Here is a 15,624-nt window from a genome sequence, read left to right on the forward strand (position 1 = left end):
TTTTTTTCAATCAGCATCTTCTCTTTCCCCTCTTTATTAAAACAAAACCAAACCAAACAAAATCACAACATAATGAGAGATGTGCAGGCTTGAAACGATTGTTCTGCATGGTGAGAAATGCTTGGAAATTTCTTCCAGACCATTTGGTATCCTTTTTTTTTTTTTGTTTAAACTGGCTGTGTAAATTTATTTCATATTTATATTGGTTTGATTCTCCTTCAGTTAACTATACAGCACCCCACTGGGGCACGAGAATTAGATTGTAACCACATATATATATATACACACTTTTATTTTTTTTTTTTTTAATTAAAAACTTCATTATTTCTCCCTCTCCCCCCCCCCCCCCCTAACTTGCAGTTTATGGGAATGGGCAGAAACCAGAGGGCTCCTGTCCACTTGGACTTCTGCTGTCACCACTTCTGGCAGAGCACGATCCCCTCTGCTCAGCCCAGGGAGCAGCAGGAGCTCTTGGGACAGAAAAGGAAATGTATTTGCTCAGTTTTTTGAAAGTTTTGGTCACCTGCTGCAACTCCGGGCAGCATTCGGCACCTTTTGTTATTGTTGTTGTTCAGGAAAGTAGAAAACCGTGCAGATCTGACGTTTGGAAGGGGGTCTCCCCGTGAAATGCCAGCAGGCACAACTGTGGGAAGGGCGGATGGAGTGGAGGGGAGATGGGGTGACAGCAAGGAGAGAAAGGGGGAGAAAGAAGGAAAAGAGAAAGAGGAAAGTAGATGTGGAGTGGGAATCCCTGCACAAGCCTGGGCTGCCCGGGGCAGGGGAGCAGAGGACAGGCCCAGTTCGGTCCCTCCGTGGGCTGGTGCCCAGCTCCAGCCACAAGCATAGCACGAAGCAAGGGGGAAAAGGTAACAATCCAACCGTGGGATCCCTACGTCAGCACAATAAGATGGCAGGAATCCTGCCCCTCCCCACCCCCCCGTAAAAAAAATAAAACAGCAAAAAGAAAAGTTTTCAATCATGCAGTCATAATGTCAATCCTGTCCCTGCCTTCTCCCTCCAAGGAGCCGAACCTGAAACCAACTGACTGGTGCTGTGGGTGGCCAGCAAAAGCCAAAGTACCAGGCTGGCTCTCCAGGTCCCCCTGTCATTGCCATCCTCCCCTCTGCAAGGATGAACCCTAAACGCATCCCCCAGCCATCCCCCAGGGAAAGGAATACCGACCCTCCTCTCTGACTTCCCTCAGCCAACTCACAGCCTCCAGAACCACTCAAGCAGCATTTAAATAAGAGCATCTACTCAGCTAACAAAACTCCCATTTTTTTTGTTGTTTTGTTTTTTTTTCTTTTTTTTTTTTTTTCTCATTTTTTTTTTTTTTTTTTTTGCACTAAACAACATTCAAATAAAACATGGCACAGGACGTATGTTCAGAAATACCAAAGCTCAGGGATTTCTCCCTTTCCTGCCCACCCCTGCTGCCCCCACCACCAAATCTCCCCAGCATCAGTCCTTTAGCTTATTTTTTAAAACCGTTTTTCATGAGTTAGTTGCAAAATTTAGAATCCTCTTTTTTTTTTTTTTTCCCCCTCCCATTCTTTGTTATACTTTTTATTATTTTTTTCTTTAAATTAAAAATTTTGTCTCGTGTAAATTGTGCAAATATAGCAGATAACACTAGTGGCAGAAGGCCAGAGAGAGAGAAGGGGGGAAAGAGACAGAAAAAGAAACAGAGGGAGGAGGAGAGGGGCAGACAGCCGGGGGGGCAAGGAGGGGAGAGCAAGTCAAGTACAGTACAAACAGGAGCCCACCCCCCCTCCCCTCCACCAAAGTAACAACATCCAAATGCCGTCCTAAAAAGCCCCACGGTCCCAACCCTCCTTTCCAGTGGGCTCAGGGGCTCTGCCTGGCCCGGGGGGTCCCAGCGGGTCCATGGGGCACACGGCTCTCCCTCCTCCACCGCCCCGCTTGGCCCCTTTGCAAGGTCTCTGCTGTGTCCCGGTTGCATCGGGGTGTGCGTAGAGGGGTTTATCCGTGTTGCTGCTGTCGTCGGGATTTTGTTTTCCGCTCGCACGCGAGGTTTTCCTTGTTCATTTGTGGGAAGTGTGCGGAGGCACCCGTGGGCACGTCCAGCCCCGGCCCCGAAGTGTCCTGCCTGCCTCCTCCCGCCGCGTCGCTGCTTGGGAAGCTGGCACCGTGCCGCCTCTTCAGCTGCTTAAGGCCATTGTGTCAATTGCCTGCTCCAGCTTACTCCTCAGCCGCTGCCTCCTGGCCTGCTCGTCCTTCTCTAACGCGGCTAAAATCTGCGGGAGAGAGGTGAGAAGAGAGGCTGAGAATCGGCCCTTGCAGCACATCCCGACCCCACGCAGCCATGGGGTCCCAGGAGAGGCATCCTGTGTTGGTTCCCTTTGTCTAATGGAGGAGGGGAGAGGTGCAGGACGCTGCCCCCAGCTGTCACCCAGCAGATAGAGCACCCCACAGGCTGCGGTAACAACCAGGGATGCGCAGCTGCAGCTAGCAAGAAGCCAACCCAATGAATAGAATTGAAGAAAATGGACATCTAGCGTCAAATGCAGGGCAAATCCAAAAGGCAGTAACCGCTTCAAACTACATCCATGACCTCAGAGAATCTACCAAGTCCAAGAGAAGCACTGGCTGCTCTTCAGAGACCACAATCAAGCCATGAAGCAAAAAAAATGTGCCAAACCCACAAGGCTGTGGTTGCCACTAGGAACAAAATCCCGCTCAGCTCTCCCTAAGGTTGACAACCACCCTGGGATATTGGGATGGACACTGAGTCCTTAGAATCACAGAATAGAATCATAGAATCGCCAAGGTTGGAAAAGACCCACAGATTCACCCAGTCCACCCAGTCATCCAACAATCACCAACAGCTTGCCCCATGCCTTGCAGGAGCCATGCTTGACGTACCAGGACCACAAGAATCATAGAATCAGTACAGTTGGAAAAGACCACTAAGGTAAGTCCAGCTATCAACCCATCACCAACATTTTAACAGTCCAACGATCAACCTATTGTCATCATTCTAGCCCAGCTGTCAACCCCACACCCACCATGCCCACTGACCACATCCCTCAGTGCCACATCTCCACAGTTCTTGAACACCTCCAGGGATGGTGACTCCACCACTCCCTGTGCAGCCTATGACACTACATCACCACTCTTTCTGAGAAGAAATTTTCCCTAGCATACAACCTGAACCTCCCCTGGGGCAACTTACAGCCATCACTTCTCATCCTATCAAGAAGACAACTTTCCTTCATCAAAACCCCCTTCCTCTAACCAACCTCCTGTGGGAACGAGAGATCACAGGGTGATGTCTGACAGTCCCCTTGTCCCATAAGAACACTTCCATGCCTGCAGGTCTGGGGAGCGCTTGTGGAAAGGGCTCAGAGCAGACAGAAGGGAGTAATGAAGCATAATGCTGAGGGGCACCTGCCCCCTCCACAGGCACAGCTCTCATCTCACTAACACTGTGCCAGTAGAGCAGAAAAGCAGACATTTTTTAAAAAAAAAAAAAACAAACCTGAATAGAAATCTCATCTCCTCGGGTGAGCTAGTTGAGAGAGCAAATTTTTTTGCAATTAAATATCAAGGCATCCGTCAAAGGGGACTTGATTAACCATTTCATTGGCTGCATAATTGGAAACAAACTGTTGTATAATTAATAGACTTACTAGGAGGCAGGCAAAGTCCATCAGGAGCCCTACAGGTAACTTCTTAATAGGGAATCAGCTTCCTTTGATTAAGCACTGCTGCAGTGCCTGCAGGCTGGCAGAGTTGTGAGGAGATGCAGCAGCTCTTGGCATGGGCAGGCTGCGCTCCCTGCGAGGTGTTCTGGGACAGGACTGGGGCTGGAAAGGATGACCAGTGCCTGGGGAAGTAGAGGCACCGCTGCAAGGTGCAGAGCAGCTGGGTGCTGCTAAATGCTGTGGGCAAAACAAAATACCTACAGCCATGCTCCCACTGAACCCAAAGCCCCTTGTGTCTTAGCAGTGGCTGAGCTGGAATAAGGGGAGGTTGGTCTGAGAAGCTGAGTAAGAGTCTATTCCCTCTACTTCTGCCTCTCCCACTGAGCCAGCTGTGTACTGTGCAATGCTGAGGTGTTAGAAAATGCACAACCTGCCCCTGCGCTTACCCAGTCCTCTTTCATCCCACCCTTACATAAACTATTACAATAAAAGAGAGTTGGACTAGATTATCTTTACAGGTAACTTTCAACTCAAATGATTCTATGATTCTATGAAAAGGAAACCAGTGCTGAGTTTATCACCTGCTGTAAGGAGCCAGGACCACTGATTACCAAGATGCAAGTATCCACATGAAAATTAATTATGATCTTCATTCACAGCCAATGACAGCTTATTATTGCACTGAACAACAGGAAAAATTTTTCTCTCCCATTTTGCATCAAAGAGGGTGCAGTCGAGCTGCATATAATTGTGCTTAATGAATGAAAACAAACAAAGGGAACAGCTGCGATTTATTAATTCCATTACAAATAATAAAAGAAGTTCCTGAGAGCTGTGAACACGCTTGCAATGCTTGGAGAGCAAGACACTCAACAGATGTCAGGCTGCAACTATCTGACAACATGAGAACCTGTGCCCACCAAGAGCAGCTCATCAGTGCCACACAGCCCCTTCCTTGCTCTTAGCCAAGTTTTTTTAAGGACTGGGGACTTTTACCCAGTAGGAGGCAAGCACCTGATGGTCACTGAGGGGTGCTGACTGATCTGGATCCTCTGAACTGCTCATCTGCCACCCTCATGGTAACCACAGAGCTGCTGTACCAGCTGCAAAACATCCTAATGGCCAGCCCATCACACAGAAGACCCAGACATGTCATCCCACTGCAGCTGGGGAATGGCACTCGGATCCCACCAGCGCTGTTACACTGACCATCACGTGGCCCCTTCCCAAGCACCAGGGTTTCCTCTGACTCCTGTAGGCAAGAGAGGCAACCAAGGGGAATGGAAACCTTCCTCAGCCTCCTCCTTCTTCCTCCCTGCAAAGCACTCAGCTACTCAAGGGCTTAGGCCACCACGGTCCCATTGCTGTCGTTAGACCCAGAAGGCCAGCCCTGCTACTACAGCGATGGGGCCCAACCTCCCTGTGCAAAAAGTGCCAGTGCTTTGTCATCTAAATAAGCCACTGTTCACACAGTCATCGCTCTGCTTTATTGGGAGAATAAAAGCGATATTATCGTGCCATATGTATAGATCTGTGTTTTACTGTAGTTACATACTTTATTGCTTTAATAAAAAGATGCGGGGTGCGGATTTGAGCAGTGCTTCGTGAAGTTAATTTGTATAAATTACAACAGAGGGGTTTTTGACCATTCTTACTGATACTCCCAAAGAAAGTGCTGAGAAGGCCACCACATCCTCTCATATCCCCATGCAGCAGAGCTGGATGACACCAATGTAAGTGTGGTGCCAGTACCACTGCAGCACTGGGCTGGGCATGGCACACAGATTAGGCACACTGCAACAGTGCTGCCATTTCTAAAGCTCTGCTATGCTCACATGCCAAGTGTACGTACAGTAAGAGAAAAAGAGGTGTTTTCCACATTGTTCCCAGCAGAAAACACAAGAATGAAGCCCTGCTTATCAGCATAGGGAGGGCCACAGAGCAGGGATAGGACTGTCCATCAGCTCCTGGCTCCACATATGGCCTCACCTTTGATCTCGGCTCTGTGCACCACCCACCCCCATCTCATAAAATAGGGATAATGCAAAACCGAGGGCTATGACACACAGCCTGCAGCCCAGGTGTGAGGTCCCATCACTGCATCTTACCTCGTCCTTATACTTGGTGATGTAGGAATAGATCTCGTGCAGCGCACTCATGCTGTTGAACTGGCTGAGGTGTAACCGTGACTGTTCTGCCAGGTAGGCGCTCATGTCCTGGTCACTAATTGCTGGCATTTTAGCAATATCTGCATAATATCTGCAAAGGAGAGGCAGGAGAAATGGAAGAGCCAGTCAGAAATATTGAGGGAGTGAAGGGGATGAGCCCACCCCACGATGCTTACCGAGAACCTCAGGAGAAGCAGTATGAGGAGCATCTTTTCTCAGAGTGGTGATGCACCACCATCACTCACTGTAATGCTGCTGCTCATCCAGAGGTCTCCCAGCACTTTGCAGAAGGTGAGCACCATTAGCAACATGCTGCCAGAGGAGCAGCATCGAGACACAGAGCACTGGCTGAACCCACCCCAGCCCATCATACCAGGGAGCCAGGATCAGGGATTTCCGATCTCATAAATAACACACTCTTTCTCCTTCCTGTCCCATTTTGCACTGAAACCCACCTGGCAGAACCCATGATGCAACACACAAGAGTTTGTTACCATTCTAAGTTCAGAATGTTTCTATAGCCAAAGATGGCACTCAAGGTAACTTCACATCACTGGAACTAGATAAGTCCCTTCCAACCTAAGTCATGCCATGATCAAGCTCTTGCAGTTACACTTCTGCTTTTTTCTGCACAGCTGCATTCTCTTATGGTTGCTACCAGTAAGACACACCTTTCTTCTCCTTGGACACCTTAAATTTCAATGCCCCACCCCACATTTATACCACTGACATGCTCAGGAGATAACAGGAAAGCCAGACACAGCTTGTACCATCCAGAATTGTGGTGCAAAAACAGAATATTTTGCTTCAACAAAACCAGAAGGCATTTTGTGACCCAGACTTAGCTGCACAGGTGCAAATTCAAGCAACAGACTGAGGTCTTTTAGGAAACCACACTGGATAGGTCCATCAGCCTCCATCCAGAAAGAAACCCAATCCACATCAAATGAGCCCTGCCTGCTCCCAGCACTTGGAAACACAGAGCACAAGTCCCTCCCAGGTTTGCTTTACTCCTCATGACTCCTCAAACAGCTCAGTTAAGTTTCTGCTACAGTGATTAGCATCATTAGCATCATCAGCTGAATGCTGAGGTAGGACACAGCTAGAGCATTTGGATAGGAGCAGATGGCAGCAAGACCACTCGAGGAGATGAAGCTGAGGATCCACTCCATCCCACAGCGCTCAGCTCAGCTAGTGATAAAATACTTGGGCAACTCTTACATGTCCAGGTAAAATGAAGCAGTTCTGGGTTTTATCATGACACAAAGGATGGCAGGAAACAGTATTTGTCAGTACAAGCATGCATGGACCAAAACTCTAGCCATGACCCTGGCAGCAGTCTCTTCCCAGAGCTTCCCATCCCCTAAGCCCTTTAACATGCTACTTCTGCCTGAGACTGGCAGGAAACTCTTTGTGTTTTGGTTTTTTTTAGCATGCCTGAACTCAGGTGGCAGACAGAGCTGCTAGGGGGAACGTGTCCCACACAGCCACCCCTGCACTACCTCCAATCCTGCCTCTGCAAAGCTTGACAGTGATAACTGTGCCAAAAGCCAGAAATGCCAGATTTTGCAGCAAAACCCGACAGCAGACACACCCCACTCACTGCCTCTGGGGCTGCACCCCGTGCTCCCAAGCAGCACAGCCCAGCACCCTCCTGCTCTGCAGTAAGCGGTGGTAGGAACATCTGTCATTGGTTACATCTCCCAACTTCTCCCTGGGGATGAAGCACATCTAGACCAATGTTTCTCTCTGGAATGGTTTTATACCTTTCCTCTGCAGGCTGAGTATAATACAATGCCGAGTATTTTTGTCACAGAGATGGCAAGGTCAGAGAAATTCACCTTATGCTTAAAGGCAGCAAAATTTGTGATGTTCCTAAGGGACCCCTCTCCAAAGTCCCCTCTAGCCCTCTGCAAAGAACTCTCTCCTATTACAACACAGCTCATCTCTCATCTTAGCCAGCATATTTCAGGGACATGTTTTCTTCTGATCCAAGCTGTCTCTTCCTCGAGGGAAGAACCATGTCTTTGCACCTGCCTGCAAAGCACCAGGCATGCCAACGGTGTGACATAAATACGTAACTGAGTACTAGCAAACAACCAAGGACAACATAAGCTACAAAGTCTCATGCTTCAAACTAGAAAATACAATGCTTATTATTGCCTGGATGTCTTACGTCTGGCTCATTCAGTACCCAATCCAGACACCAAAAATGGAAAGGGTCCTCAGCAAAGTACAGGGTATGATCTTTAGCACAGCTTATCAGCAGAAGGGGAAGGCTTCTTCAGAAACCTGAAATGTGGTATTTTTTAAGCTTTTTAAAATCCCATTGTGCAACCCGGCAATATTCTAACAGTAACTCTGTTGGGAGGGCTTTGTAGGACATCTCCCAGGTTTCTCTCCCCAGAAGATACAACTAAACAAAGCTTTATGCCCAACAGCATCAATTTGCAATCAGTAACATTCAAACTCCGAATACTTAATACAGCATTATTCAGAGGAACAGAAGGTTAACATCATCAGCTAACATGACAGAAGGGTGTCACAAGGAGCAAGGGACCTGCTCCTTGCCCAAGCACTGCCTTGGAGCGTGAGCTCTCATCACGTTCCTAGGCAAGATGTGCAGAGGGATGAGAGACAGGAAACTGCAATTTTCATCCATTTCAGCAAAACCTGCATGTATTGTCATGTTACAAAAAAGGCACTTCTCTAGTCCATGGCTTACTTCTTACTGCTCTTCAAAAGCAATCAAGGGAGATGTTAGCAATTTCTTAGTACTGACCAAGTTTTTACAACAGAAAACATCAGACAAGCCAAAAGTGGAGGTTGCTTTTAGCATCCTTTAAGCAAGACAAAAACAGCTCTGTCAAACAGTCATTGCAAGCTCACTCTTGGAGATGATCACAAGAAAGCAGTGCCTCCCAGATGAGGATTACCTCCCACCAGCGTTAGCGCAGTGTCTCTTCAGAGTGTCCTCAACAACCAAACCCTCAGTGTGAAACCTCCACGCCTATGTAAGTGTAAGTCCTCCAAGGGAAGCAAGAAGATGCTGCCGAGTCTACTCACCTTTCTACCCAGCTCTTGTAGTTGGGGATGTCCTTGGCATACAGTAGTTTGTTGGAGGGAGAGTCTTTTCCTAATTTGTGCTCAGAAGTTGAGCAGGAGTCCATGAATGTCTGAGCCACCACGGATAGGCAGGCATCAGTAATACTGTTCTTGTGAATGTCGAACACAAACTGGGGGTTCTTAATCACATTCACCCAAAAACGCAGAGGTAGACTGAAGGAAGAAAGAAACAGGAGTCAGCACGTGAAACGAGCCTTGAGCAAACAGCCATTTGCCTTTGCCTCAGTGCAATACCATGTCTTCTGCCCACCCCAGCATGGCCACAGCTGTCCATGGAGAAATGCCTCAGCACTGTCAATGTCTCCAAAGACAAAGCAGGGCAGCAAAGAGCTGCTGTTTCTTCACAGGTCTACTCACACGGAATAGCCCTCGCTGAACCCATGGGTCACCAGGCACGATTCCCTCCTCCCGTATCAATAATCCTAAGACACTTGGTGGCATTTCACACGTCTCTCGTGCTGCAGGAGGGGGATGCTGGATTCCTCCAGAGGCTCATTAGCACAATTAAGATGAGAGAACGATTTAGGCAGTCTCAGATGCCAGAGACGCATTTCTCAGCGGTGGAGGCACTGGGACTGGATGTTTGCTGCATACTTACACACATGCCACTCTCCATCGCTCCATTTCCCACTCTCTTGCCCCTCTCCTCTCCCAGGAGCCTTTCAGGGTCTCCCTCCATTAGAATGCCTCTCCAGTCTGTCACTCCTCAGCACCAACACCCAGTGAATGCTTTTATCTTAGACAAAACACACTTCATTCCCCAGGACTTTCTTAATGAGGGTACCGGGTGCATGTACATATTTCATTTGTGAAGGGAATGGCCTCAAGAAATTAGCTCCACACATTGAATTAGCGCCCAGAGATAAGCACAGACATTAGTATGCAGAAGCCTGCATGCCCAGCCCCTGCAGAGCGGGCCTTTTTTTCCTCCCTTGCATTTCACTCCTTCTTTTAATATAGAAAGCAGAGTTATAAATCAGTTCCAAGCACTTCCGCACTCTCACATCTCCATTTAAAAATGTTTCTTTTCCTGCCCTGCTAATTGCCAACAGTTACTGAACTATACAAAAGCAATTTGGCTGCCATTTAACAAATGCCAGGCACGGGAACGTACGTACCCGTCTCCAGCAACGGCAAGATCAGAGATGAAATCAGTGAGGCAGCAGAAACGCAGAATGTAGAGGGGGAGCTGCAGAAAAGGAGCAGACGTGTGCTGGAGCCCTGGCCTCAGCACAGCGCTCACTGAGGTCTCATAAGCAGCTCCTCCCCACTTTTCAGAGAGCGATTAGCAGAGCTGATGGGTTGGCTCTGCAGGCGAGGTTACGGAGGATGAGGATGCGTACATGGCTTCACACTAACTCTGTTAGGGCACACTCAGCTGAGTGACTGGGGGGAGTGTGGCAAACACCTCCAGGACAGCTAAGATGAGAATGCAGGCTGGCACATCTGGAGGAGCCCAGAGGACAGAGAAGGCCGTGCTGTGCTCACTCAAGGTGAGATGGGAACAGAATCGTGTTTGTCCTCAGCCAGCTCCAGCCATAAGTGGAAACGTGGTACTGTGGCAGCAGTGAGCACTGCATTCCTGGGATTTTTTCTACTGCAGGAAGGCATGTGAAAGATTTACCCACACCCAAAACACAGAGATACGGGCCTCTCTTGTGCTGGAACATTTTCAGGAACAACTTGAGGCATATTTCTGCTCCCTGTGGGAAGGGTAAGAGGTATCATTAGCTGTGACATCGCTAGCCCCTGCTTCACTGCCCCTCTCCATTACCAGTTACTCTTCCAGGTGTGCCTGACATCATAGTCATTGATCTGGTGCTTATCAGCTTGCTCATCCAGGAAATCAAACATGTATTTGATGGCGAGGGGCAGTGCGCTCCCACGATGTGCTGTGCTGAAGATAGTCTCAAACAGATCATCCACAAATTTCTGCAGAGTGCCCTGAGGAGGAAAAGGAGAGAAGAGCCATTCAGCAGCACCCAGCAGCAGCACAAAGATGAGCCTTTAAACTAATTTCACTCCTATTCCTACAACCTGGAATAAAAGCACAGTACCGTCTGTGTAAACATACTGGTTTTTGGTGGTTTAAATCAACATGACAGCAAGCACATTTTTCCTTCACTGCATTGTTTGGCATGTCAAAAGCATAAAAACACCATATAGAGCAAAAACCGGGGGAGGGAATGTATGTTGTATCGTGGTCTTTATTTGGGTTCCATTAAGGTACCCAAGACTTGACCACAAATATCACTGAACAAACCTTAATTACTACATTGCACGGAGCCACATCACAAGAGAGATGGCTGACCCCAATCTCTGCTGTTTTGAGCCATTATCTGCAGTAGAGCCCCTGGCCCTCCCTAGAGAGATCTCAGACAAACAGTACTCACCTTGTATTATGCAGGCTGGGGGAAGGGGATCCCTGCTGTGACGTGTGTGCTGTATGCCACACACCCTAGGTAATTATCCACCCTGATTTTGCAGCTTTACCCCAAAAGCCAAACCAATGGGATGAGGTGCCTCCTCCAGTGCACCTCTGCTTTGCAGCAGTTGCTCAGTGATATGGGGAACAGTAAAAGTGCCAGAGGGTGCAAAAAACAAATAGGAAAGTTCACTCAAGGGACACTCACTGAGGGCTGTGACACTCAAAAGCATCACCTTCAGCTCAGATCCAAAGATCAGGAAAATAGTTCCAGTACTGAAGCAGCAGTCTAATAAAAAACAGTAGCACCTCTGGACAACCCAAATCCTTATCCCTCCCCATCCAGATCACAAAAGCCATGTGGCAGCTGTGTGTCCCTGCGCCATACCTTGGTGGCTAGCAAACGGGTCAGGTAGATCTCAGAGACCATCTTGCTGCCCCGGTCTCCCTCCCGCTGGTCCATGTGGTCGTGGTTTTTTACCAGGTGCCAAAGCTTGGTGCCACTCTCCAGGTCTGGGGTGATCATGGGGGTGCGTGAGCGCAGGCTGTCGGGGCTGCTGGCTGTCCGCAGCATGCTCTCTGCAAGCACCAAACAGAGGGAAACTCATACCTTACTGACCTCCACCTCTCTACAGCTCTCCATCCCCATTCTCTGCATGTGTTACAAAGCACAGTTGCCAGCATGTTTGATGGAGCCCTAAGCTAGGCTTATTTAAGTGCTTAGTGCCTCTGTGACTACCTTAATTAGATTTCAGGGGAATAAAAAAGGGAGGAGACCCTTTAGTTGCAGCCATCTGACTTGTCTTTCTTCCATTCTCTCCTCTCCAATACGTTGCAAAGAAACGGTTCTGCGTGACACCAGTATAGCTCTCTCTCAGACACCAATACAGCACAGTACAGGAGAATCAAGCATTTAGAGGACCTTGATCCAGCAGGCCCTGTGCCTCAGTCTGCAAATCCAGCCGCTTTCCCTGCCAACAAAGCAGAGAGCAAGGTGTGGATCCCCCTGCGCACTCACCATATCTGCTGAGGGACTTGGTGAAGGTTGAGGAGTTGGAGATGTTGTACGCTGAGTTCTGCTTGGGCACCAGGGCTACTGAGGAGCCATCCGTCACCTGCAGGCAGATGGCATACATCAAGCTGTGACATCGGGATATGCAGACAAAGAACAATCCCACAGCGTGAAGAAGCCAGCCCCAGAGGGATGAAGCTACACTGCACCCTGCTCCAGGGACAGGGCACTGCATCTACCTCTACAACAGTTCAGGGCCACAGAGCACAATGGAAATGCTTCAAAAGCTTGGAGCTGAAAACGACAAAGCAGTGTCAGAGCACAGAGTGCTCTCTAAGAGTCCTGAAGATGTTCCATTTAGTTCCCTCCTTGAACAGAAGGATCAACAACACAGAGACTGTAGAGAGGTGACCAAAGACCCCCTGTCACATCCCCACATGAGCAACAAGGTCTGGAGAGCCAAACCCAGGCCCTGACCAAGATGAGGAGGGAGAAGAGATATTCAAGCTCTCAGCAGCTAGTGACTGCTCAGTGCTCTCCACCAATGGACAGCATTACCTGGTAGTGGGCCAGGGTGTTTAGCCTCTTCCAGTCATTGTCAATCTTTGTGGTGACATCTTCATCCTGCAGTATGATCCGGGCCATCCTGCCCTGCCGCCACTCTGTCCCAGTGAGGGAGAAGGGCTCATGGTTAGCAGGCAGCTTGGAGGACAAAGCCAAGCAGAGCAGAGGAGCAAGGTCTGGGATAAACGAAAGAGCCCTGCCATCACCTTCAAACCTACAGACTGATGACTGTCAACATGGTGTTGGGCAAAAGCTGTTTCTAAGTATTCAACAAAAAGCAGCATCAGTTTGGCCCCGGCAACCATTTACTGCACTCCTCTCCTCTCCATTCTCCTGCTCCTCCTCTAACAGTGTCACTATTAACACCGTTCCCAACAATTTCTGTCCTTCTTGTCCCCCAGCCTTGTGTTTGCAACCCGAACCAAACCCAAACCAAACCAGAGCATGAAGAGCTCTCCTCTCCATTGGCATTCACATTCTCACCCCAGAGGCTCCCATGCACAGGCACTGCCACCAGCACAGCAATCTTAGTCAAAGTGGACTGTACAAGCAAAAACACTCCTGTCCTGACAGGTCTTCTGTCCTAATGGAGATTCACATTTGCTTGCCTTGAATGTTTTTTTGGCCTTTCAGCCTTTGGCTGTTTCAAGGGGAGTGCTTGGCCCCTCTCTTACCAAGGTCCATGTCTCCAGCTTTGGGACGCTGGGAATAGGGCACTCCTTTGTAGACAGCATCCAGCAGCTTCTCTTTCACCTGTGTGATGGTGTCACAGTTCAGCACCTTGACAGGAATCTCTGGCGCATTCTCGTTCTCAGGATTCACACAGTTGAGGGTCTGCAGAGGGGGAGAAAGAATTGAGTGCGAGTGGCAGATCCAAAGGCATGGGGCTGCAGCTGTCTACAGTTACACCTGCTCAATCCCAAGCCTGAAGGTACAGTCTCATGGCATATTCCTGCTTCCTTTTTTTTCCCACCTCTCCCCTTCCAATCCAAAACTCCAGCAATTTCCAGATAGGCAATGTAATATCTGTGAAGCAATCCTGGGTCAGCAAACCATGCCCAATTCAAAAATGACTGCAAAGCCTCAGCACTGTCCAAGCACATTTTACTCTCATCTCCACACAGGTGGAGAGAAGGTGGTGAAGAACCAGCTACAGCTTCAGCCAGAGGAAGGACCACTTAACACACAGCTGGACGAAACAGACAGCCCATATGGGAGAAGCAGTACTTCTCCATCTTTCATGGTAATCCCCGGGCTCTAACTTTGATTCCCACAGATACTGGGAAGAGTAGTAAGAGAAAAAACACTCTCTGCAAAGCCTATGGGTGTTTCCAAAACCTGGTTAAATAGCTGGCCTAGAGATCGTGGCAAGAACTAGTACGAGCGAGGCTCCCACTTGCACTAACCAGCATTTTGTAGTCAATCTGCTGCCGGATAAGCTTGTCTTCACTGAGGGAGTAGCGAGCCTCTCCTGTGATGGCATCAATGGGTCCCTTCTCCATCTGCTGCTTGATGGCACAGTACAGCATGAAGAGTGGCTCCCCAGCACATTCCTGTGGAACAGGGGACAGAGGGGAGGAAGAGAGAGGAGAGAGAAGGTGTCAGGCACCAACCTTGCCTTTCAGAACTACAATGACAGAAGCCTATTGTGCCCTTGCAGCATCAAGCCCCACCTGTGACTTTATAAACCACCTCCAACCCTTCCCCAAGGCTGCAAGGAGCACATGGAAGCAATTTGTTCCCCTGCAGCAATTCATTCTCCTTTAAAACTTGCTGGAGGTCTCCAACTTGATGAAATGGACTGGGAGAGCATTTCCTGCAGCTAAGCCATTTGCCACCTGTATGTCCCTACTGTCAAACCCCTACAGTCAGAGCCAGCACTAGCTACTAGCCACATTAGTGTCTATCTGCCAGGTGGGAGGAAGGGAGAGGAACCAGATGCTTCATCCAAAGAAGCTGGATGTTAAAACTGCAGCAATTCAGGACCTATTAAGGCCAGAGCCATGGCACAGCAATGGACCAATCAGCCTAAAGCAATGAGCTGGAGAAGGGCAGCTGAAAGTGGACACCCCTTTACCACACAAGGCTCAAACTGCTTCACTGCACTGCATCCCAGCATATCCTTCCAGATACAGACATTACTCCTGAATGGGAAAATAGGGCAGGATGGCAGCAGGGAAGACTGGGAGAAATCTCAGCAGATTTTACCCCACCAGCCCTCACCCCTCCCTCCCAGCCGCCTCACAAATAAATTGTACTTTGGTGCAAAGTGCGGCTGCTCTCCCTGTCACCATATGCTGTTAGCATCTCGTTAGCATCTGCGGTAATTAAAGAGACAGCTGCTAACGAGCAGGAACAGGCATACATCATCCCCAGACCTTCCGACAACACGCCTGTCTTTGAAATTATGTTTCATTTGCTAACTTGGCTTCATTAAGTCAGCTCGGAGAAGTGAAAGACCCAAGGTGGGTGCTATGCCACATCCTAACAGCCACCTTGCTGGGCTGCCCCAAAGCCATGAGCCCCCAGAACTCACAACAAGCTCACCAGCCAAGGAAGAAAAACAAGAAATTGCTTCTTTTCATTGCTTATAAAAACAACCTGGGAGTCTTCCAGTCTGAGGAATGCAGCGTGGATGGAAAATAAATGGCTGAGTCCAGG

The 15,624-nt window shown here is 48.9% G+C and overlaps 1 protein-coding gene across 4 annotated transcripts in view; it reads right to left on the reverse strand.

The window, feature by feature from the left end:
- Positions 1–1,553: 1,553 nt before the first annotated feature.
- PLXNA1 (plexin A1) overlaps positions 1,554–15,624 on the reverse strand; it is a 94,941-nt gene continuing 80,870 nt past the window's right edge. For 2 of the 4 annotated variants that reach the window (XM_042880521.1, XM_042880522.1), the window contains exons 24-32: positions 14,370–14,516; positions 13,638–13,797; positions 12,958–13,139; positions 12,406–12,502; positions 11,776–11,966; positions 10,737–10,906; positions 8,903–9,115; positions 5,777–5,927; positions 1,554–2,258 (exon numbers count right to left, since the gene is read on the reverse strand). In XM_042880521.1, the coding sequence (XP_042736455.1) occupies positions 2,163–2,258; positions 5,777–5,927; positions 8,903–9,115; positions 10,737–10,906; positions 11,776–11,966; positions 12,406–12,502; positions 12,958–13,139; positions 13,638–13,797; positions 14,370–14,516 (1,407 nt within the window). In that variant the 3' untranslated portion in view covers positions 1,554–2,162. Of the gene's footprint in view, positions 2,259–5,776; positions 5,928–8,902; positions 9,116–9,319; positions 10,907–11,775; positions 11,967–12,405; positions 12,503–12,957; positions 13,140–13,637; positions 13,798–14,369; positions 14,517–15,624 lie in introns of those variants that run through there. The other 2 variants (XM_042880523.1, XR_006180704.1) reach the window with 2 other exon arrangements.

Source organism: Lagopus leucura, unplaced genomic scaffold, assembly GCF_019238085.1.
Source record: "Lagopus leucura isolate 7727_CA_CO unplaced genomic scaffold, USGS_WTPT01 Super-Scaffold_100026, whole genome shotgun sequence".
NCBI classification, from domain to species: Eukaryota; Metazoa; Chordata; class Aves; order Galliformes; family Phasianidae; genus Lagopus; species Lagopus leucura.